The sequence below is a fragment of the Pleurodeles waltl genome, chromosome 4_2 (genome assembly GCF_031143425.1).
Source record: "Pleurodeles waltl isolate 20211129_DDA chromosome 4_2, aPleWal1.hap1.20221129, whole genome shotgun sequence".
In the NCBI taxonomy this organism is placed as follows: domain Eukaryota; kingdom Metazoa; phylum Chordata; class Amphibia; order Caudata; family Salamandridae; genus Pleurodeles; species Pleurodeles waltl.
This window is the reverse complement of record NC_090443.1, coordinates 1,037,845,576-1,037,869,791: the sequence shown is the minus strand read 5'-3', so window position 1 is coordinate 1,037,869,791 and position 24,216 is coordinate 1,037,845,576. Positions and strand designations below refer to the sequence as shown.

The following is a 24,216-nucleotide window of genomic DNA, read 5'->3' as shown; positions in this document are numbered from 1 at the left end:
ATTTATTGTGAGCTGTTATTTCTTGACATTTACATCGTGTTTTACGAATCGGCAAGACGCGCGATTCGATTAATGATGATTTGACTTTGATATTCATTGCGTGCTACCATTTCTTGGTATTTTACATGGTAACACTCGAATTGGCAAGACGCACGATTCTCTCCTCGAGTTTAATTCATGTTGTTTGTATGCTACTATTCTAAGATATTTGTTATGTAATATTTGAGTTGACAAGTTATGTGATTTGTTTCCTGAATCCATATTGTGTTATTCATGGTGCACAATCCTTTTATGGTGTTTACTATATATATATATATATCTACAATATGCGCAATTTGTGTTGAAACATTTTAAGAGTACACAGAAGGCCAGAGTTTCTAGATGCAATATTGTGTGGCCCTAGTATACATTCTCAAAACAGGATTTATATGACTGGTTTAAAATTTAGTCAGAATGTTTTTTCTGATTCTCATGTAAAGGAAAGTACTTGAATAAGAAAGTTTTCATTTAATTCATCTTGATTCCCCTACAGGTATCCGGCTATCTTGTAACTTAGTCATTTTAAACTTAAATCTTAGATTGTTCATGTTTTCAGAGTTACTAGGCTTAGAATCATAGTCTAGTATTGATTTCAGGAGATATAATTTTCATATTGTGTGTTCTAACCTTTTTCTTACTACAGGTCTCCTTCCCAGCTGTTCCCTTCCTAATCCCCTTTTCAGAGTCTTGGAGCTGTTCAGTGGTGGACGTGTTGGGAACGTGTAGAGACCCCGAGGATCTGGTGACTCTTACACTCCCCTAAAGTGGTCAAAGCGGTCACTGTCAGCATTGAGCAGAGTGAGGATATATTTATGGGCCATTGATTCACAGTAATTGTACCTCACTCTGTAGAAATATTGCTTACCTGTATTAAGACACATCTGACCAACAGCTGACTCACCCGTTATGAGCAAATGATACTCTCTGCTGAGAATATTATGTTGAAGAGGTGTTGCAGCCTCAATCCTGCAAACATTGTTACCCCTACCTGAATCTGAATCTGCGGGGGTGGATTGAGCATGACTGTCTCGATATCTCAGAATTGTGATATGAAAGATAAACTCCTTGCAGAGCCTTATGATCTATTGTTTGTGGACGGCTTATGCTTGAGAGACGATGAGGGAAATCTAAGAGCTGCCTATGCTGTCTGGAATGTCCAAGGTGTGGTGGAAACACCTTGGCTTTGCAATGTACCTTCTGGGCAAGTGGCTGGATCGGTCACTCTTACTAGAGCTTGTTGTGTTGCAGACCAATTGAAAGTTACCATTTCTACTGACAGTCAATATGGCTTTGGTATTGTCCATAACTTTGTACAGTTGTGGTCACAAGAGGGATTAATGATGTCATCAGGATCTCCGGTCCAAAATGAGGAATATGTTATAAGACTGCTTGAGGCATTGCAGATGCCCCATGAGATTGCTGTAGTTAAATGTGCAGCACGCAGGAACAGAAATAATTACATAACAGCTGGTAACCGTTACGCTGATGAAGTAGCCTGGTATTGCTTTTTGGGTCCTGTGCATTTTACAGGGAATATTCAAATGAATCAGAAAATTACACTACCTTCAGTTAATATTTGTATACTGCTTTCTGGGAGGAAGTTAAGAGAGTGACAGGAAGAAGTTTCAGTGGTGGAACAGCAGGACTGGGAAAGAGCAGGATGTGTGAAGAATGAGAATGAGGATGAGATTTGGGTTTTTGTCAGATGCAAGACCTGTGTTGTCAGACAGTTTTCATTGCCCTGAACACATAGGGAGGGTCGCAATGTTGAAATTGTTCAAACAGAATTGGTTCCATCCCCAGTTTAGGATCATGGCTGAGAGTATGTGTCACAGATGTGTTGTCTGTCAGAAGATAAATGTAGGGAGAAGAAAGCCAGTTACCATGAGTCACATAGGGAGATCAGGGAGTCCTTACAACAGGATTCAATTGGATTTTGGTTATAGTGTGTATCTCTCCCGTTGGGTTAAAGCATACCATACTAAGAGGAATGACAGTTCTTACTGTAAAAAAACTGCTGTTGCATGAATTAACACCAAGGTATGGATTCCCTGTTTCTCTGAAGTCCGACCAAGGGACTAATTTTAATAATTAATTCCTAAAAGTGCTGTGTGTGGTTCTGCAGGTGGAAAAGTGACTGAGGCTTCTGGCATTGTGAAACAGATAAATCGGACATTAAAGTCCTGACTGACCAGAGCATGTGTGTCTACCTCTTTGAAGTGGCCTGGATGCTTTGCCCTTGGTGTTCAGGAGTCTTCAAAGTACTCCTGATTGGCAAACAGGACTGCCTCCTCAAGAAAATCTAATGGGAAGAGCAATGAGATTGCCTGCAGGGCCTGCTAATGCACTTGTGAATATCACAGATTATATGGTTTTCCACTACTGTAAATGATTGGCTGATGTGGAGTGTTCTGTCTCTGACCAGGCTGAAGCTGCCACTGCCCTTATTTGACAGGAACAGTGCCATAATCTCAGTCCAAAGGACTGGGTCCTTGTCAAAAAGCATGTTGGAATATTGTGTCTGTAGCACCACTGGAAAGGGTCTTACCAGGTTACCTTAGGGACTAACTCTGCTGTTAAGTGTGGTGGACTGCCGAACCAGGGGCCTCATTTACAATATTTTTGCACTAGACAGCACCACAAGGCTTCTTGGTACGCTGCCCTGCATCAAAGGAAAAGGGCAGAAATTATACAGCTCCTTCCTGTCCACTTCCACTGTGCTGGTACACAATTGGCTGCCATGCACCAATGCAGGCACTCTTGCACCATGGTGCAATGGTGTCTGTGTTTTAGGAATTATTGTTTTTTGTGAAGGAAGGGACACATTCCTACACAAAAGCATCGGTAGAGGTGATTTTCTCTTACTATGTCATGTAGAAAGCTCTTCTCCTACTATGTCATGCAGAATGCAGCACATATAGAGGAAAAAACAAGGAGAAATAATGTTATTTTTCCATGTTGCGCCTCCCTTACGTCTGTCCTGGGAAGGCAAAGACTTTTGACACATTCCCAGGTTTATAGCATGTTGAAAATCTGGGAGTGGGTCACTTCAGAACACCAACTGTAACGTCCATGGCACATCTCCCTATAGCAGTGTAAGGCAACGCAGCGACTTGTGCTGCATTGCCTCACTCCATATCTACAAGGCCATGAAAAGCCACACAGGGTGGTTTTACGTGGCCTTGTGGATCACTGGATCGACATTAAATGTGACATTCCGGTAGTGTACAGGGCTTGTAAATGAGCCCCTTGGTGCTTGCCATGTCGCGTGGGCTCTCATTATCCTAAATGAGACTACTGGATTTCTAGGCAGCAGGATCGATAACGGTGTGGGGGACTGAGTCTGACCCATGTGTAAGGAACTCTGTCACCCTAAATCTGGTTTTTGCTCCGGCTAACTAGCAGTGCCTCATTTCTCCCACGGGGAAGAGATGATTGGGCAGCCGAGCGCATGACATCTTTGGAACTTCTCAGGGAAGTCGTGGTCACTCAGATCCAAACCAACTCTCTCATTTACAGTATGATCTCATATACAAATGACAAAGGCATTATAAGTTTTATATAATGTTTTGATAAAACGACTGTATTTTAGATAATAAGGCGTGAGCCGCAATAACCAGAACCATACAACACAGTAGGATTGAAATAGTCACCAGGAGAGTGAAACATAAGAACAAAGCGATCATCGTGTCTAATAGTTTCTACTCTCCCTCTGCTTGTTCTATTTCGAGCACAGCATGTTAAGCTTCTAACTTGCCTTTCTGAGTCACTAGGGAGACATCAACCCTCATACCTGAGCAAAGGCCTGTGATCTTGGTTCAGCATCTGCAACGAGGCAGTCAGCGTCTAGTTGTGGTTCCCTGGTCGGAATCTCCCTCTCGTGTGTATTGGGACAAGGAAGTGATTTTATAACTAATATGTCAGCGTGATCACAAAATGTCCCTACGCTGGAATGCCAAAGACTAAACTCATATCACGTCTATCGGCAATGTACCAGACTGTATCCTTGACTGAAGCACAGAGTGAACAGGAATGTGTTATGTAGAACTCCAGTGCTGAAGTATGCTAAACAGTGTGATATGAATAAAAAACAAGACCGTAGAACTGGCTATTTGAAAAATAACAGTACGAAGCCTAATAAAAAGCATTTAGAGCAAAGTGCACAGAGGCTCTAAGCTGCAAGCAAATGAATAAAATACATCCAGGGCAAAGTGCACAAAGGCCTAAAGCCTGATGCTAATGCGCAAAGGATACGTAAAACTAACCACACTACACCCTCCCCTTGTCGGTAGCAAGTGGTTCCAATAATATAAAAGTATGCCCCAAATATAAACAATACATAAAACTATATATTTCGACAAGGTCAGAAGACAACAAAGTCATAAATTTAGGAAACATAGGACGATAAAGCCAAATTCAATATAGTGTCAATTTTGCAGGAGAGAAAAAAATCCAATTGTCAGACAGAAGCAATAGAACGTAGGAGCTCCTCCACTTCGATATATGTCAATATCGGAAGATCCACGCCACAAAGTACCATGGAGCAGGTGTGTTCCAAAGCCCCAAATCCATTCAGGGCGGCACCCCGTGCAGGGCCTATGAATGAGACAACACCATCTTCCTCCAGGAAGGGAATCTCATAAACCGCCTCACGAAGCAAACGCAACCGTAGTGCACAAGTCTGGGAATGAGCCCTAATCGGGAACATCAACAGATCAGTTTCAACCACTGGAGGGCGCTGCAGTGAGAGACAGAAAGCCAGTGCATGTTCAAACGAGCACCAAAGGCACCGAAACACGGGTTACACACAATCCAAAACTGGTCAGAATGATAGAGACCAGTCACACTCCAAATGTCCCAGGAGTGTTGCTCCAAAATGCTGCATCATACATTCACGACATAGCTGCGCTGACGGGAGCAGCAATACAGGATCTCGTCGTGGCGGGACAGCCATTGCGAAAAAATAGCAACAATAGCAAGACTCCAGCCAACAAAGCCAAAGTAATCGGGAAACCCCCAAAAATGCTTCAGAAAATAGAGTGTATAGCCGAAGGTATCAAACTGAATATGGAAGAGAAGGTATGAGCAAAACCAACACCAACGGCTTTGAACAGGGCTTGTAAATGAGCCCCTTGGTACATGCCTTGTATACACAGTGGGTAAGGAGTCCGGCTGAGGAGGTAGTAGCGTCCTCTTATGTTCTGCAAGAAGAGTCTTGTGGGTACCCTATATGAGCAGAGGGGGGTGAAGTGAGAACCCAAGAGGTCTAGAGTCCTCCCATTGTCCAAGTTCCAGAAGTAACTCAAAGTCTGAGGCAAGCCGGTAGTCTGTAGCGAGTGGATCAGCAGTGACCATAGTGAACCAGCCTCATGTACAGCTGATTGGTGAGGCATATCCTAGAGAGGGGCTGAGTAATGTGACCAAGAGTGAGTAGGGGAGAGATGCGTGTCCAAGAGGTCCAAAAAGCCTATCTGTTGAACAGAAGTTGTTACAGAGAAGACAGATTCAAGTGGGTTGAGTGACAGTGAGGAAGAACAGTCAGTACTCAAGAGATAGAAAAGAGTCAGGATCCTTGTCGGATCCTCTGCCTGGGTAGAGTTAGTACCCTGACTGTGAACTTGATCAGACCACGTATGATTTGGGTGATCAGGGAATCATGCAAACTGAGCCTCTGTGATTTGTGCCCACGCAGCAAAGCCTTTGATTTCCTGGACTGATTGTAACCAACGTAGTGAACTTTGTCAATGAACCTAACTTCATTGAACTTTGATGGACTGAGTTTTGACGAACTTTGCATTTATTGAATGACGAAGATTCCCTAGGGCCAAGGCTCCAGTAGAAGAGTAGAGTTGTCAATGTAGAAGAAAGTGGAGGAGGGCTCTGGATGCCTCACAAAGACTGCTGTACATACAGCTTATCTCATTGTGTAATCGCAAGATTACTTTTGCCATTTGCATAAATTGAAACATTGTAGAATCCATACATCTACGTGGTGCTATTCTATTGTAAAGGTTTCACTGTAGATCAATTACTGGTATCTCTACCAGAGACCAGTGTAGGTTAGTTATAGCTGGAATATTAATTTTTGCCATTATAGTCATGGCTGCTTTATTAATAGGGTAAGTTCCCCTGTTGTCAAGAATCCTAAGTCCACACCTAAGACTGCTTGGTATTTCTTTCCACCCCCTCATAACATTGAAACTGATCGTGTCCATAGATTGAATCCCACAGGTGCTATGAGTCCTATAAACAGTTGATCCACGATGTAGAGGCCAGAAGGCTCAAAATGTACCTTTGGTCGATGGCAGGAGAAAATGCTTTGAAGTATGTGTGGAACAAAGGAGGACAATGTGTATGGGAAGAAGGGAATATACCCTAAGCTGAAATTGGATAGGCAACACAAAAGAACATTATGGGAGTTATTCCAACTTTGGAGGAGGTGTTAATCCGTCCCAAAAGTGACGGAAAAGTGACGGATTTACCACCAGCTGTATTACGAGTCCATTATATCCTATGGAACTCGTAATACGGCTGGTGGTATATCCGTCACTTTACCGTCACTTTTGGGATGGATTAACACCTCCTCCAAAGTTGGAATAACCCCCTATGTATTTATAAACTGGCAAGAGCAGAAAGAAAGAGATATATGGTATTGAGTGTGTGAGCATGAATTGGAACCTTTAGGTGGCCCTACTCAACGTCTTACAGGAGAAGCTCACGTAATTCCTGGAGTTTAGATTGCGTGTGGACTGTATGGCTACATTCAGTTGCCTAGAAATTGGGCAGGTAGTTGTTACCTTCCTCTAGTGCAGTGATACTCAAAGTATGGCCTGGGGACCACTTGCGGCACTCCTGACCTAGAGATGCGGCCCCTCCAGATGAATGACCAGGTAAACTGGTATATCCTTAAGAGGGTACGAACATTCAGGAAGATGTTCAATAAAAGTAAAGCATTTATTTACAAGCTAACTCAAATAAAAGAAAGGAAAAAGACATAAATGTGGTATCCGCACCACTTAACATTAGGAACACTTTCAATTTTTCAGTCTTGCAACAAATGTGTAAAAATATGACAATGTCTCCTAAAAACTAAAAAAAGTGTATTTTACTAACATGCGGAAGTGTTTCAGCATAATACATCAGATTATAGGAGGGCATTGAGAGGATTTTTTTTAAAGTAATAGTTTTCAAAAGTTAACATAGAAGCATTCATTCGTCCCCATCCTGACAACAATGCCTATTGTGAACTAGGAGGCAAGTAAGTTGTCATGTGGAGCCCTCTGGGTCACCTGAGTTGTTATTTTACATGGACCACATTATAGTATATTAAATCAAACACAAGGCAAGCCACGATTGATCATATGTTTTCAGGTTTCACGTTATGCAATTTTCCTTCATTCCAATTCAGAAAACAAGTTTCTTCCTTTTTACAATTGATAATTATTAGCAAGAGCAAATGGAAGAAGGCTTACCAAAGAGGTAGTAGAGGGACAGCTATTCAGATACATGAAAAGCCTGGAGGGAGGTAGAACTCAGGTCACACCTACGGGTGTTGGCATTGCCTGAGTAGGTCTGTATGGCCACATGGTCCATGGCTGCTCATGAAGGAGTAGTAGTAGTAGTAATAGCTTTATTTCGGTAAGACAAATTACCATAAAAGCACATGGACAATTACATAAGTTCATCTAAGAATATAATAAGAAAAAGGAAAATCATAAAATCTCTCACTACTAAAAACACACAATAAATATATCAATTCTAACAAATAAAAAACTAGTTTAGAAAAATATAATATAATATAATAAAAACATTTTAAAACTATAATAAACAATGTTAAAAATCATGACTGTGACATCACAGCACCTCACATGTTCTCAACTGAAAGCTAGATCTCATGAGTCCTCACTAAGATGTTAGTTTTCGATTTAGAAACACTGACTCATAACAGTGATAATGCTAAATATTGTAATTAGTGTTTCAGATTTTTACATCTAATGGGCCAGACAGCCTCCAGAAATTTCGCCACTGCACATGCCACATTACCATAGGTATTTGATTTGAAGTTCCTGAGGGCTCATATCCCACTCCTAAAGCCCAAGGATCTGCACAATGGTATGACCCAAAACGCTCTCTGCTTCAAATAGGAGGCTCATGAAGGAAATCAAGGCTGTCTGGAGCCTGGAATAGTAGCCCAGACAGCTTGCAAAAGGAGAGGGGCAAGGGGTTTGGGAAACCAGCCCCTAAAGTTCCCACAGTAGAGGTTGATGGGGCCCCTGAGGAGGAGTCTCCTGAGTCAACTGAGGAGGACATTGCCACCCAAGGTGACTTACCTGAGTTTGCTGGCAGGTTGAGGGTGGACCCATAAGGGAGGAGTTCTGCAAGGTGCAGAAAGAATGTCCCACTCTTGAGGGCTTGAGGTGGCAGGCCTCAGCCCATGTAGCAGGTGAAGCCTCTGCGGATCACCTAATATACTGAGAGAATGATCTCCTACATACTTGGTACTGGGGCAGTCTATGTGCTGGTGGTCCCCCAACTACTGGGTTTGGCTCACAGGACATATGGCTCTGCCACGACATTTGGGGCAAGACAAGACCTTTGCCAGGCTTGTCACCCACTTCTATTAGCCCCGAATGAAGGCAGCCTCAGATGCACTCAGCAGGCGCTGTCCCACCTGACAGGCCAGTGGGAAGACAGGGGGAAAGCAAAAAGTTCCCCTGCTCGCATTACCAGTCGTTAGCACCCTCTTTGAAAGTATTGACCTCATTGGACCTTTGGACTCCAAGACAGCCTTAGGTAACAGATTTGTTCTGGTCTTGGTGGACCATGCCACTCACAACCCAAAGGCCATCCCTCTGAAGTCAGTGACTACACCTGTTGTGGCTAGAGCTCTGATGGATATTTTTGCCAATGTTGGGTTCCCCAAAGAGCTAGTGTCTGACATAGGCACTACCTTCATGCCTGCATACTTGTCCATGCGGGATGAGTGTGGTGTAACTTGCAAGTTCACTACACCTTATCAACCCCAAACCAATGGTATTGTGTAGAGGTTCAACAATACCTTGAAGAGCATGATAATGGGTTTACCTGAACGAATGAAACATAAGTGGGATGACCTCTTGCCATGCCTTCTCTTCAGCTACAGGGAGGTACCACAGAAAGGAGTATGGTTCAGTCCCTTTGTATTACTCTATGGCCATTCTGTTAGGGGACCTCTGAGCCTTGTCATGAAGGGGTGGGAGCAAGCCAAGGTGAGGGCGAGTATCAAGGAAGAGGTCTCCAAGATGCTGGCTTTAGGGGTGATTGAGCCCTCCAGTAGCCCCTGCTCCAGCCCTGCTGCCAGGTACCAAAAGCTGCCCCACTGGGTGCCACACTAGAACCCTTGTTGTGCATGGGCTACTGGGGACTCAATTCTGTCACCAAGATGGATGCACACCTCGTCCCCCGAGCTGATGAGCTCATTGGCAAGCTTGGTACTGCTCATTGGCAAGCTGGGCAAAGCCAAAACATCAGGATTATGGGCAGATTGTTCTGACTGAGGGGGCCCAGTGGGTCACTACCAATTTCGGATGATTCCCTTTTGCTTGAAGAATGCCCCTGCCTCCTTCCAGAGGGAGGGATGCTGGTAGCCCATTGGCTAGTGACCACTAACTCAAATAAAAGAAAGGAAAAAGACATAAATGCGGTATCCGCACCACTTAACATTAGGAACACTTTCAATTTTTCAGTCTTGCAACAAATGTGTAAAAATATGACAATGTCTCCTAAAAACTAAAAAAAGTGTATTTTACTAACATGCAGAAGTGTTTCAGCATAGTACATCAGATTATAGGAGGGCATTGAGAGGATTTTTTTTAAAGTAATAGTTTTCAAAAGTTAACATAGAAGCATTCATTCGTCCCCATCCTGACAACAATGGCTATTGTGAACTAGGAGGCAAGTAAGTTGTCATGTGGAGCCCTCTGGGTCACCTGAGTTGTTATTTTACATGGACCACATTATAGTATATTAAATCAAACACAAGGCAAGCCACGATTGATCATATGTTTTCAGGTTTCACGTTATGCAATTTTCCTTCATTCCAATTCAGAAAACAAGTTTCTTCCTTTTTACAATTGATAATTATTAGCAAGAGCAAATGGAAGAAGGCTACCAAAGAGGTAGTAGAGGGACAGCTATTCAGATACATGAAAAGCCTGGAGGGAGGTAGAACTCAGGTCACATCTACGGGTGTTGGCATTGCCTGAGTTGGTATGTATGGCCACATGGTCCATGGCTGCTCATGAAGGAGTAGTAGTAGTAGTAATAGCTTTATTTCGGTAAGACAAATTACCATAAAAGCACATGGACAATTACATAAGTTCATCTAAGAATATAATAAGAAAAAGGAAAATCATAAAATCTCTCACTACTAAAAACACACAATAAATATATCAATTCTAACAAATAAAAAACTAGTTTAGAAAAATATAATATAATATAATAAAAACATTTTAAAACTATAATAAACAATGTTAAAAATCATGACTGTGACATCACAGCACCTCACATGTTCTCAACTGAAAGCTAGATCTCATGAGTCCTCACTAAGATGTTAGTTTTCGATTTAGAAACACCGACTCATAACAGTGATAATGCTATATATTGTAATTAGTGTTTCAGATTTTTACATGTAATGGGCCAGACAGCCTCCAGAAATTTCGCCACTGCACATGCCACGTTACCATAGGTATTTGATTTGAAGTTCCTGAGGGCTCATATCCCACTCCTAAAGCCCAAGGATCTGCACAATGGTATGACCCAACGAGCTCTCTGCTTCAAATAGGAGGCTCATGAAGGAAATCAAGGGTGTCTGGACCCTGGAATAGTAGCCCAGACAGCTTGCAAAAGGAGAGGGGCAAGGGGTTTGGGAAACCAGCCCCTGAAGTTCCCACAGTAGAGGTTGATGGGGCACCTGAGGAGGAGCCTCCTGAGTCAACTGAGGAGGACATTGCCACCCGAGGTGACTTACCTGAGTTTGCTGGCTGGCAGGTTGAGGGTGGTCCGATGAGGGAGGAGTTCTGCAAAGTGCAGAAAGAATGTCCCACTCCTGAGGGCTTGAGGTGGCAGGCCTCAGCCCATGTAGCAGGTGAAGCCTCTGCGGATCACCTAATATACTGGGAGAATGATCTCCTACATACCTGGTACTGGGGCAGTCTATGTGCTGGTGGTCCCCCAACTACTGGGTTTGGCTCACAGGACATTTGGCTCTGCCACGACATTTGGGGCAAGACAAGACCTTTGCCAGGCTTGTCACCCACTTCTATTAGCCCCGAATGAAGGCAGCCTCAGATGCATTCAGCAGGCTCTGTCCCACCTGACAGGCCAGTGGGAAGACAGGGGGAAAGCAAAAAGTTCCCCTGCTCCCATTACCAGTCATTAGCACCCTCTTTAAAAGGGTGGGTATTGACCTCATTGGACCTTTGGATTCCAAGACAGCCTTAGGTAACAGATTTGTTCTGGTCTTGGTGGACCATGCCACTCACAACCCAAAGGCCATCCCTCTGAAGTCAGTGACTACACCTGTTGTGGCTAGAGCTCTGATGGACATTTTTGCCAATGTTGGGTTCCCCAAAGAGATAGTGTCTGACATAGGCACTACCTTCATGCCTGCATACTTGTCCATGTGGGATGAGTGTGGTGTAACTTGCAAGTTCACTACACCTTATCAACCCCAAACCAATGGTCTTGTGTAGAGGTTCAACAATACCTTGAAGAGCATGATAATGGGTTTACCTGAATGAATGAAACATAAGTGGGATGACCTCTTGCCATGCCTTCTCTTCACCTACAGGGAGGTACCACAGAAAGGAGTACGGTTCAGTCCCTTTGTATTCCTCTAAGGCCATTCTGTTAGGGGACCTCTGAGCCTTGTCATGGAGGGGAGGGAGCAACCCAAGGTGAGGGCGAGTATCAAGGAAGAGGTCTCCAAGATGCTGGCATTAGGGGTGATTGAGCCCTCCAGTAGCCCCTGCTCCAGCCCTGCTGCCAGGTACCAAAAGCTGCCTCACTGGGTGCCACACTAGAACCCTTGTTGTGCATGGGCTACTGGGGACTCAATTCTGTCACCAAGATGGATGCGCACTTCGTCCCCCGAGCTGATGAGCTCATTGGCAAGCTTGGTACTGCTCATTGGAAAGCTGGGCAAAGCCAAAACATCAGGATTATGGGTAGATTGTTCTGACTGAGGGGACCCAGTGAGTCACTACCAATTTTGGATGATGCCCTTTTGCTTGAAGAATGCCCCTGCCTCCTTCCAGAGGTTGGTGAACAGGGTCCTCTCTGGAAAGGAGCCCTTTTGTACCGCCTACTTAGATGTGTATAGAACCTGTACTCACGGTTCCCGCCTGTTCCAAGGAGATCATGATGCAGACAGACGCTTCAGAGCATCTCACTCCTAAGGGCAGTATGGGGGCAGTCATAGTCCTGTTGAATAAAAAGGGCCTAGAGCAACCGGCAGCCTTCATTAGCAGGAGGTTTCTTCTATGCCATTGAGGAATGGTCTCTTGGTGAGCCCAGTAGCAGTCAGTTGGGATTCTCCAGTAGTGCCTACTGATTTGCCAAGTTGGGTTACTCCAGCTTCGATGTCCCTGGTGCTGGTTCCAGGGTGCTAGCTGACTGACCCTTGGAGTCACATCTTTTGTCTGGGGCTCTGAAGCATCTTTTCCTCGAGCCAGGTGCCACAGGCATAGTCCTTTCTTCGCTAGCCCAAGGTGCGGCAAGTGCACTCCAGAATATGGTGCAGCCGCTCTTTACCAGGTCCAGGGGTCAGAAGGGCAGTCCTTCTTTGGTCCTTTCTTCAGTCCAATGATATGAGTTTCATGGTTCTATATTTATGCCCATAAAGTGCCCTCAGGGGATGATGTGGTCACTAGCCAATGGGCTATCAGCATCCCTCCCACCCTGTGATGACGTCTGGCTATGTGTGGAATCTAGCAATCCCAGGGTGCACTATTGTACCCACTCCAAAGATGTCTGAACTCTTCTTTGGAAGTTGAGATTTGTATCCCAACCTAGGGGTGTGGCTACCTGTGGGCTTCATGCACAGTGGAAAACCATTTTGAGCACTGGTCTCCCCTCTCCTGTCTACCTGATCAAATTGGCAACCCTTCAGGAGCATGATTGCCATTTGCCCCCCAAAGATGGCTTCGCCTCCGAAGCTCTCCTTTTGGGCCAACACCCTGAGTGGCTTCCTGCCAGGGGGAGGTAACACTTCTCCCTGTAGCAGGCTCTAGTTTTCCTGAGCCTGGGAGTTGTTCACACTACTCCCCAGGAGGGCAGAAGACTTTCTGGTGGCCAACAGATGTGTGAGGCCACTGGACCAACTGGGCAGCAGAGTGGCAACGTAATAAAAGTTGCCTTTCTATAAAATTAATATTAAATTTGACTTGGGCATCAAGTTGGTTTTAATGCCATGATTATTTTGATAACTCAAAGTACCTATTTAACTAGTCTCATTCACTATTTAGCTAGTCTGAGGGGGTCAGCCAGTGACTCTATTTTAGCCAATGGGGCTACTAACTCTTCCACAGCAAAAATGACAATTTGGGCGTTTTGGTGTTAGGGCATATTAAATATATATGTCCTACTTGCTAATATACAACTCCCTACCATAGGGCTCAGTAGACCTTACTTAGGGGAGACTTACGGATATTGTAAAGGGAAGAGGGGGCTTTGCTCTGTCATTGGTGTGAATGGCAAAGTCAAAGTAGCAGCTTTAAAACTGGTCTTCCAGGCCGCAGGGGCAGGCTAGGAACCATGCTATGCTTTGTCACACAAGCAGGGCTGCAGCGCTGGGTGGACACGCTGTCTTACCTGCCCTGGGTACGCTGGTAACAAATGCCAGGGACTTACATGTAAGTCAGTATATATCAATTGGGGATGGCCAATTCAACATACCTTTTTGTAATGGGTTAGAAGACAAGCATTGAGGTCTGGTTAGAAGGCCTCAAAGCAGTCCCGTAGTCAAAAAATCAGCAGCATCAGTCCACAACTTGTGGGTGCAAAAAAATACATTTCTTTACACACAGCCTTGGGGTTTGGTACAATCACCTACAGTAGTATTGGCTGTGGGTTTCTGAGCAAACCTTTGGGCTTCTGGACTTATTATTTTACTAGAAATTAAGCACTGACCCAGGCTTGGTTCTAGGGCAAACACTGAGTTGTTTGAGTTGGTAGAGTAGGTGTAAACATGGGATCATAGCACACAGTGCCGCTGGTGCACAACAGGCATGTGCACGCACTTTTTGTGCCCCCTGTGCACTATGGTATTACAGAAGGGGTCTCACACATTTGTGCAGCTCCTTCTGTAATACCTACAGTGATGGCACACATTTAGCATCAGCATCAGGTGGGTGCAGTCACTCAATGCATCTACCTGCAGGGGGACCTCTGACCCCTTTCTAAAGTGCAGGGTTGCTGCAACACAGCACAGCTTGTAAACAGCTGCTCTGTATTTAACTGAATGTGCTGCCCCCAGAGAAGTGCAAGTTTGAAGCAACCCTGGGGGCGCCACTGGATCCAAGCTAGCCTGGCTGATGAAGGGTGATATCCTAAAACCGGTCCCAGGATGCTTGAATCCTGTTTAGGGAGGACCTGGCTTGGCCGTTCGGGCTGGACTGCTCCCATTGGGAACAGGGTCAAGACGGATTTGCATATAGCTGGGTCCTAACTGGAGTGACGTGACAAGCAAAATAACGATGGATTAAACCCAGATCTGTGACTGGGAGGTGAGTGTTTGAAAAGTTTCAACACTCCGCCCTTCATTTTATTTTGTGATATTGCCTTGTGCACCCTAAGTGGCTAGGGTAGACACGGGTCCTTTGCTTGCTGCGCCACTGGATTCAAGCTAGCCTGGCTGATGAAGGGTGATATCCTGAAACTGGTCCCACAATGCTTGAATCTTGTCCAGGGAGGACCTGGCTTGGCAGTTCGGGCTGGACTGCTCCCATTGGGAGCAGGGTCAAAACTGATTTGCATATAGCTAGGTCCGAACTGGGGTGATGTGGCAAGCAAAATAACGATGGATTAAACCCAGATCTGTGACTGGGGGTGAGTGTTTGAAAAGTTTCAACACTCCGCCCATCATTTTATTTTGTGATATTGCCTTGTGCACCCTAAGTGGCTAGGGTAGATGTGGGTCCCTTGCTCACTGTGGCACTGGAATCAAGCTGGTCTGGCTGATGAAGGATGATACCCTGAAACCGGTCCCAAGATGCTTGAATCCTGGCCACGGAGGACCTAGCTTGGCAGTTCGGGGTGGACTTCTACCTTTGGGAGCAGGATCAAGACTGATTTGCATATAGCTGGGTCCGAACTGGGGTGACATGGCAAGCAAAATAACGATGGATTAAACCCAGATCTGTGACTGGGGGTGAGTGTTTGAAAAGTTTCAACACTCTGCCCATCATTTTAATTTGTGATATTGACTTTTAGAAAGCAGCCATTTCTCTGCCCTTACTGCTCTCTGTGCCTTACAGCTTGTCTCCAATACACATCTGGTCATTGCTGGTTGACAGCTCCCCTTGTGCATTCTACTCAGACAGCCATAAACACAGGATACTCAGCTGCATTCATGTGCATACTGATGGATCTTCCTGATCACAAAAACAACATGAAACCCCTGCGAACTAATTGTGACCACAGTCACCTCACCCCTCATACCCACACATGCAGCATTACCATTCAATCATTCCATAGCACATTATTTATTACAAGTACAACATATATTTTTACTTCCTATAAATGCAATTTATACAGTCCCCTATCGTATCACCAAAGTAAAAAAGAAACAGGACAGAACCAAGTGCAAATAAGATCAAGTGCTCGTGATTCAGAAAGAGTTAGAAAATAATAGATTTCCCATTGAACAATTCAAAACAATACATTTAAAAAAACATTTTAAAGCCTGCTGAAAAGACTCTGCTTTCATCCACAAGTGCTCGGATTGAGCTTGCCTCCTGTTCTGAAGTCTCTGGGCCAGCACAGACTTCACCAAAGAGAAGAAAGTCCTGTGCTTTGAAAAATCAATGCACCACTTGCAGAAATCGATGCAGTGCCTGGTCCTTCCTTCCAGCGCATTCTGGACTTTCAACGCATCGTCCCTGGGTGTCAAAATACTCCTGCATCGCAGTGAGGAACAAAAGCTGCGCTCCTGCAAATCGACGCATCACCTTGCACATGGAAAGAAACGACGCGTCGCCTTTCCCGTGCCGGAAAAAAACACTGCATTGCTTTACTTTTCAAAGCTTCTCCTCCTCTGCAGCCTTCTGCATTGTTATTCTTGACGCATCCCAGGTACTGTGTGTTAAAATGATACAAATACTGATTCTTAAGGACTGAGACTCATTTAAAACTTTAAAAAGTCATATCTTTGCTTGCGCATATTGGATTTTTGTTGTTTTGGTCTTATTTAATTCAGATAAATATTACCTATTTACATAAACTGGTGTGGAGTACTTTGTGTGGTGGTTTCACTGTGTTACTGTACGAGTTACTGCACAAATACTTTACACATTGCCTTCTAAGTTAAGCCTGCCTGCTCTGTGCCAAGCTACCAGAGGGTGAGCACAGCAAAACTTGGATTGTGTTGTGACTTACCCTACCTAGGCTTGTGGTCCCTACATGGACAGGGTGCAGACCTCTGCCAACTGGAGACACAGCTTATAGCAGGGCCTATTACAGTTCTTCGCTTCGGGGAATCTGTGCTGAATTCAGGGTGAGGCTTGAAGACACAGGTCAGAGTGTCGCCTTCTGGGCCACGCTGAACAAAATAGCTTTGTAAACCTTTTATTTTCAAATGAATTTAATTGGGCCAAATGGACTACCCCATCCAGCTACGATGATATTTCTCACAAAGCTGCGAAAGAAAGAGGGGCTGGGGCAAAGCCAATCACATGCCAGGCTTCTCCCAACTTCTATACAAACCAATAAGGGGCATATTTACAAGCCCCTAGCGCCACCTTGTGCTACCCTAGCGTAATTGTTTTTAATGCTATGGTGGCGTTAAGTAGGTCTTTCCCCTGCACCGTATTAACGAAGTGGCGCAATGCGTGCATTGCATCACTTTGTAAACCCTTGCGCCACATTATGCCTGCGCCTGGCATAATTTATGCAAGGGGGGGGTTCCGATGCAGGGTGTCTTATTCAGGTGACTGGTTGACACCTGTTCGGTATAAGTCAATAAGGACGCTCAATGAAGGAACACACACCAATTATGAATACAATTTAGCTTTACTAGAATTTCAGGTGAATTTCAGGTATTTAGCACATCAACAATAGTAGAATAAGAATAGCAATGAAAAGCATCTATTTATATATGAGTACTATACAAAGAGCATCTATGCATATATATAAGCAAAGAGTTCATTGACAGATATAAGCTTTGATTAACTGTATACCAAAATGCATCACACTACGATGTTCAGGAAGCAAAATATAAACGAGTTGAATACTTCAAATAAGCCTTGATTTACTACACACCAAAATGCCCATGTTTGAATTACTGCAGCAGGCTCACACTACGATGTTCAGAAAGAAAAATATAAACTAGCTGAATACTTCAGATTAGCTTTGATTAACTGCATACCAAAATGCATGTTTCAATTACTGCAGCAAGCTCACACTACGATGTTCAGAAAGCAAAATATAAATGAGCTGAATACTTCAGATTATAAACACAGTGCAAGCATAATAATCAATCATAATAATAGAGCAGAGAAACAAAGGCCTTTCATCCCTGTGTAGAACTTAACTTAGTCCACAAAATGCTGGGAAGCCCTGTACCGCCTACTTGGACCTCTCTCCCCCTCAAGCGTCACGGTCTCTGAACAGCAAAACAGGGAGGGAGCGCTGGGCCATGGCAGCTTTCACAACCCCATCTACAAGCTTCAAATCCCTCACCCGCACTTCAGTGCTTAAATAACTAGAAGCTTGGATTCTATCTCCTTCTGGCATTTTCTAGCTATGTTATCAGTACTTGTCTCTTGGCTGCTCTGCCCTTCCCCAGCCTTTGTTTTCATTCCATCTTCTCCCTGTACTCTCGTTCTCAAGGTTGAGACGGAGTCTCCTACACAAACAAGCTTAAAAATAATATCATGAACTTTTCCACGTTGTTCGAGGGTTTCAGCAGGCATCACGCTCATCTACACTGCTCAAGCTAATTAACCCTTCGCGTCACAATGTCTTCCGCACCTTTCCCTATACTGATCACAGTGAGACCCGAAAAATGGCGCAGTGAAATGTCCAACATTTCACTGCACCATTTCTTCTGTAATTTTTAACACCTGCTGAGAGAAGGCATTAAAATGATAAACCCATTGTAATCAATGGGCCTCCCTGTACTTTGCTGCATTAGCTATTCCACAATAGCATCACAAATGTTGACACTATTGTCTTAACGACCGCCATTGTGCGCCCTATTGTAAATAAGGCACAACCATGATATCTTTAGGAGGGGTTGGGGTGACACAAGAAAAGTGACGCAAGAAAAGTGGTGCCGATGTGCCACTTTCTTGTGGTGGCAACTTTAGTAAAGGAGCAGGTCTCGTCTTGAAAGATGAAACCGGAAGGTTGAATTTAAATCAGGCTCCTGATTTCAACACCTCCACCCTTGGTTCAACTTTTCGTCACCCCCCCGCATAAATCACTCAGTCCCACCATCATCCTTGCACAGCACGTTTTTGTAAAGAAAATCCATACACTGATCCTCGTTCCACCTTAGGAAGGGCTACTTCATCACAAATTTGACAGATATCCCGTCCGCTATATTATGATGTGCGTAGGACATAATGGAATCGTAATACGGCTGATGAGATATTTGTCATGTTTGTGACAGAGTAATCCCATCTGCCAAACTCTAAATTAGGCCCACAGTCTGAGTGGGTGCATGAGGGTCTGATTGGGTGCTGAGTGAGTCTGTGAGTGGGTGCATCAGGGTGCCAGTGGGTATGTGAGTGGATGTGTGGGTCTGTGAGTGGGTACGTAACTATCTGAGTGACTCTGAGTGGGTGCACGAGGGTCTGACTGGGGCTCTGAGTAAGTGCATGATGGTGGTCTGAGTGGGTTTATGAGTGGATCCGTGAGTGTCTGAGTGGGCCTGTGAGTGGGTGTGTGAGTGTCTGAGTTGGACTATAAGTGGGTGCATAAGTGTCTGAGTGGGTGTGTGAGTGGGAGAATTGATTGAAAGAGAGACAGAGAAAGCGAAAGAAAGTGAGAGCGAGAGAGAGACATTGGCCCATATTTATACTTTTTTTGCGCCACATTTGCGTCATTATTTTTACGCAAATGCGGGTTTAACTTAACTCCATATTTATATTTTGACGCTAGACACGTTTGGGGTCAAAATATTAGAGTTTGCAGCATTTTTTGGATGCGTGAACCTACCTTGCGTCAATAAGATGGAAGGTAGGCGTTCCGATCCCAAAAACAGTGCTATATCCATAGCGCCATATTTATCTCTCCATGCTAAAATGACGCACTGGTGGGAGGTGGGGCTAAATAATGGTGCTGAGCTTGCTTAGCACTATTATTTAACGCCTGGGTCAGACCAGGCATTAGGGGACCTGTGGACCCATTTCCATGGTTAAACACCATGGAATGGGTCCACAGGTGCCCTCCCCAAGCCCCAGGAACACCCCCACCCACACCAGAGGGAGGATGGGGGACCCCATCCCAGATAAGTAGGTTAAGTATAGGTAAGTATGTATTTTTTTTTTTGTGAAGTGCCATCGGGGGCCCTAACTTGGGGTCCCCTGCATGGCATAGGGTGCAAAGGCCATGCCCAGGAGACACTTGTCCCTTGTGCTGGCCATTGGGGTGGTGGTCATGACTCCTGTCTTTACTAAGACAGAAGTCATATTTTTGGTGGTTGTGTGCCAGGAAATGGCGCTAGTCTGGTTAGAGGCATTTTTTTGCCTCTAACCAGGCTAGCGTCATTTTTTGGAGCACAACCTCCTCCTTCCCTACCGCCACCCCCACACAGCTAGCATCATTATAGTTGACGCTAGCTGAGCGCCGGTTTGCGCCATTCCATTAATATATATAAATAAAAAATCTGATAAAGGTGGAAATATTGTGATTTTATCTAGGGATGATTATATTAAGGAAGGTTTAAGATAATTGCAAGACAAAGACAACTATTCTGTGGTGGATAGAAATGAAATGCTAATGGCTAAAAGGAAAGTTTTTGAGAAATTAGATGAATGGAAGGAATCAGGACTGATTGATTGGGATGAATATTCATTTTTAAAGGTCGAATTCCCTATAACAGCTGCTATCTATTTCTTACCCAAGCTACACAAGAATGCAAAAAATCCTCCGGGGAGGCCTATTGTTTCCTCTATGGGGAGTTTGTTGGAAAATGTCTCTAAGTATGTAGACTACTTTTTGCGTCCTTTTGTGGAAACTCTACCATCTTATATTAAGGATACGAGAGATTTTCTACGTATAATCAATGGAAATGGATGGGAAAAGTATTACCTTTTACTAAGTTTAGATGTGAATAGTCTATACATGTGTATTCCTCATGAAAAGGGTATTGAGGCAGTGAGATATTTCTTAAGGGCGAGGTCACTGTCTTACCTTCTGCATACAGAAATGCTATTAGATACGGTGCAGTTATGTTTGACTTATAATTTTTTCACGTTCAACTATATTTTATACCGTCAAGACCAGGGGACTGCAATGGGAACCTGCTTCGCCCCCAGCTATGCGGGTTAATACCTTGGCTAGTGGGAGGAGCAGGTTGTCTGGAACATCTCTGGTTTTGAAAACCAAGCAGTCCTGTGGGTGAGGTATATTGACAACACTTTCTGTATTTTGAAAGGAAGTAAAGAATCAGCTTTGAGCTTTGTGGAGGAATTGAATAGTAACAACTTGCACCTTAGGTTCAGCTGTACAATGGATTCAGCTGAATTGGAATTTTTAGACGTTAGAATTATGTTAGTAAAAGATAAATTGGAATGTGAACTATACAGGAAAAATACAGCAGGTAATAGTCTATTACATGCTATGAGTAGTCACCCAAAGAATTTGATCCATAGTATCCCTTATGGGGAACTATTAAGGGCCAGAAGAAATTCCAGTTTGGATACTGCATTTGAAAATGAGGTTAAAGTGAAGACCAAAAGATTCACAGAAAGAGGTTACTCACAAGCTGTAATAGATGAAGCTGTGAAGAGGGTCAGGCAGACCAAAAGGGAGGACTTATTGGTTGAGAATGAAACAAACATGAAGAAGGAAAATATTAAAATAAGATTTATAACTACATACCATGATAAAATAAATGAAATCAAGAAAGCATTTGTTAAATTTTGGCCAGCCCTTAAGACTGATGAACATATAGGTGAAGTATTAGACGATTACCCGGCCTTTACATTTAGAAGAGGTAAATCTCTGAAAGACACATTAAGTCACAGTTTAATATTTAAGAATGAGACAACACAACCCATCCAGGGTTTTTATATTTGTGGTAAATGTAAGGTGTGTAAATTCAGTTCCAATTGTAAGGAGGTATTATTTCCGGGGACTAACAAATTGTTTAAAATAAGAAAGCATGTTTCATGCACATCAGATTATTGTGTCTATGCCCTGAAATGTCCTTGCAATAAATTCTACATAGGAAGCACCATACATATAGCAAAGAAGCGCATTTTGGAACATTTAGGAGCAATTAAAAATGAGGATAAAACCTATCCTGTGGCGAGACATTTTAAAGAATTCCACAATAAAAATGAAAAGAAGTTACAATTTGTGGTCCTGGATAGGGTTGCATTGAAAATAAGAGGCGGCAACAGAACGCTAGACTTAGGAAAATTAGAATCAAGGTTGATTATTAGTTGTAATACAATGGAACCCATGGGTTTAAACAAGGATGAGGAATTATCAGTGCATTTACATTGACTGATTATGGAGTATAAATGTATTTAAAATTGAATAGATTTAAAATTATACGTCGAAGCTCTGCCATTTTTTAATTAATTAATTAATTTTTATCCTTTTTTCTTTTCAGATGATGTAAATTTAATAAGAAGCAAAAGAGCTATTATATCTCCAGAGTATTGTGAAATTACCCACAAATACATGGTTAAAAATAAGATGAGTACCTAATTGAAGTATGAGTATGAGTATAAGTAACAATTGGTTTATAACATTGGGAAATGAATAAGGTGTATCACAAATATGTGCGTATATATATATTTAGGTAGAATTGTGGGTTTAAGCAAAGTATATTAATTTTATTTTATTTTATTTTACTTTAATTGTATTTTGGATCACTGAAAGATAAAATGTTAAGATGGCTGCCACTGTTTTCAGATTGTTTATATAGTCCATTCTTTATGTTTATTATGTTAGTTATAATGGAAAGGGAAAAGGGTTTCAGAATACCTCTGTGATCAAGGGAGCAGAGTCTCCCGAAACGCGTTGGTGAATATAGTTTTGTCTCTCATGGTGCTTATCTGCCTGAATAAAGAATACGGAGACTGTAGCAAGTAAGTGGCTGCGACACTGTCTTCTTTTTAAGAAGCATTTTGGATGATTTATAGGGGTTCATGACCCTGTCGCAGCCTGCCGTGCTGGATGCCAACCTACACGAAATTTTAAGCATTTTATATATATATATATATATATATATATATATATATATATATAGAGTGTCATGTGTAAGCTGGATGTGGCTTCCAGCAAATATAGTTTCCATCAGCCTCAAAACATGAGTCCATGTGCTCTCAGCCCTCTCAGGAAGGATGAAAAGTTATTTATTGAAGTGCTCTAGCCCCTGTGACACGTTTCAGCCAAACACTGGCTTGGCCCGCACGAGAAAATTACATGATACAAGTTCTTACTTTGTAACAGTGGTTTCCAGCGCTCAGCACCAGGAGTTATTTTATAGGGCCGGTACTGTAAATTTGTTATCCGACAGGCTAGATGTACCGGCTAGATGGCTGTTTCATGCTCAATGTCATCATCAATCATTGTCTAGACTACTTCATTCGTCTCTGCGCTGCACCCTCCTGCCTGAGCACCCTAGTGGAGAGTTATAGCTATGGGCTGGGTCATGGCTGAACTGGGATGCTGGACGGGATGAAAGGCGGGTGCTGGACAAAGCGGGTTGGAAGAGCATGTGAGGAGCAAGCAAAAGTGCCTACTTTGCGCTTTTCTCTCTGCCTAGTCCTAGTCTTTGGCCCACATAACTTCAATTTGTGTTCTGCCTACTTTCGTGCTCTCTGAACTGGGAGCTCGGCTGAAATCATGACCTGCAACCTGATCCCCAATAGGTAACTAGTCGTAGTGGGAATGAAGAGGTCGAGTCATGTGTGGCTTCACCAGTATACTGGTCTTCACAAATAAAGGTCTTGATGGACCGCCTCACTTTTGTTGCAACGTGCCTCCATGGCCATCTGTTGTTTCCATAATGAACAAATACACATTAGAACATTGGAATGTTGAGAGCACCACTGGAGACAATGGAGTGCTCCGGGCTTCTAATGGCTGGTATAAGATGGAGCATCAACATTCCAATGCTATGAAATGCTATAAGGCTATTAGAACATTCTGCCACTAGAGGGCAAAATGTTCTAATAAATAAAACAAAGGGCTCATGGAGCCCGAGGGGATTGAAATCCCCGCAGGCTCCATGAAGGCTTTTTCATAGCTGTTGCTGTGAACAAAGAACATTGGAATGTTGACGCTCTGAGCTTTTTACCAACCAGTAGAAGCTCAGAGCACTCCATTGTCTGCAATGGAGCTCCCAACATTCCATATATATGATTTGGCCTATTTTGCTGGCTTTGCACGAGCTCAGGCTCTTTGAGCCAAGCCAGACTCTACGCTCAGCTCTCCCTATCAATTTACTGGCTCAGCCACCTATGAAAGGTGGAACGAACAAGAACAGCAAGGGAAGCACGTATTGATCATAAATAAAAACTGGATGGCGATACACAGAGGAGGGTCATACAACACAGATTGAATCATTAATGAAAGACTTTAAATTGTAAAACTGGGTATTTCTTTATAACGAGACATATTTTATTAAAATATTTTAGAAATGATAGATTCTAAATACGAATTTAGGAACAGCCATGACCCCTGTCCAACTGCAGCGATGACAATGTCATTACTTAACAGAGACTGAGAAAATGT

General features: G+C 43.5%; 1 protein-coding gene across 1 annotated transcript in view; it reads left to right on the top strand.

Annotated features, from left to right (window-relative positions):
• Positions 1 to 22,513, top strand: part of LOC138293669 (N-acyl-aromatic-L-amino acid amidohydrolase (carboxylate-forming)-like) — a 215,106-nt gene extending 192,593 nt beyond the window's left edge. Inside the window, exon 6 of the mRNA XM_069232973.1 lies at positions 22,085 to 22,513. Within this exon, the coding sequence (XP_069089074.1) occupies positions 22,085 to 22,182 (98 nt within the window). The 3' untranslated portion in view covers positions 22,183 to 22,513. The remainder of the gene's footprint in view (positions 1 to 22,084) is intronic.
• Positions 22,514 to 24,216: the final 1,703 nt, after the last annotated feature.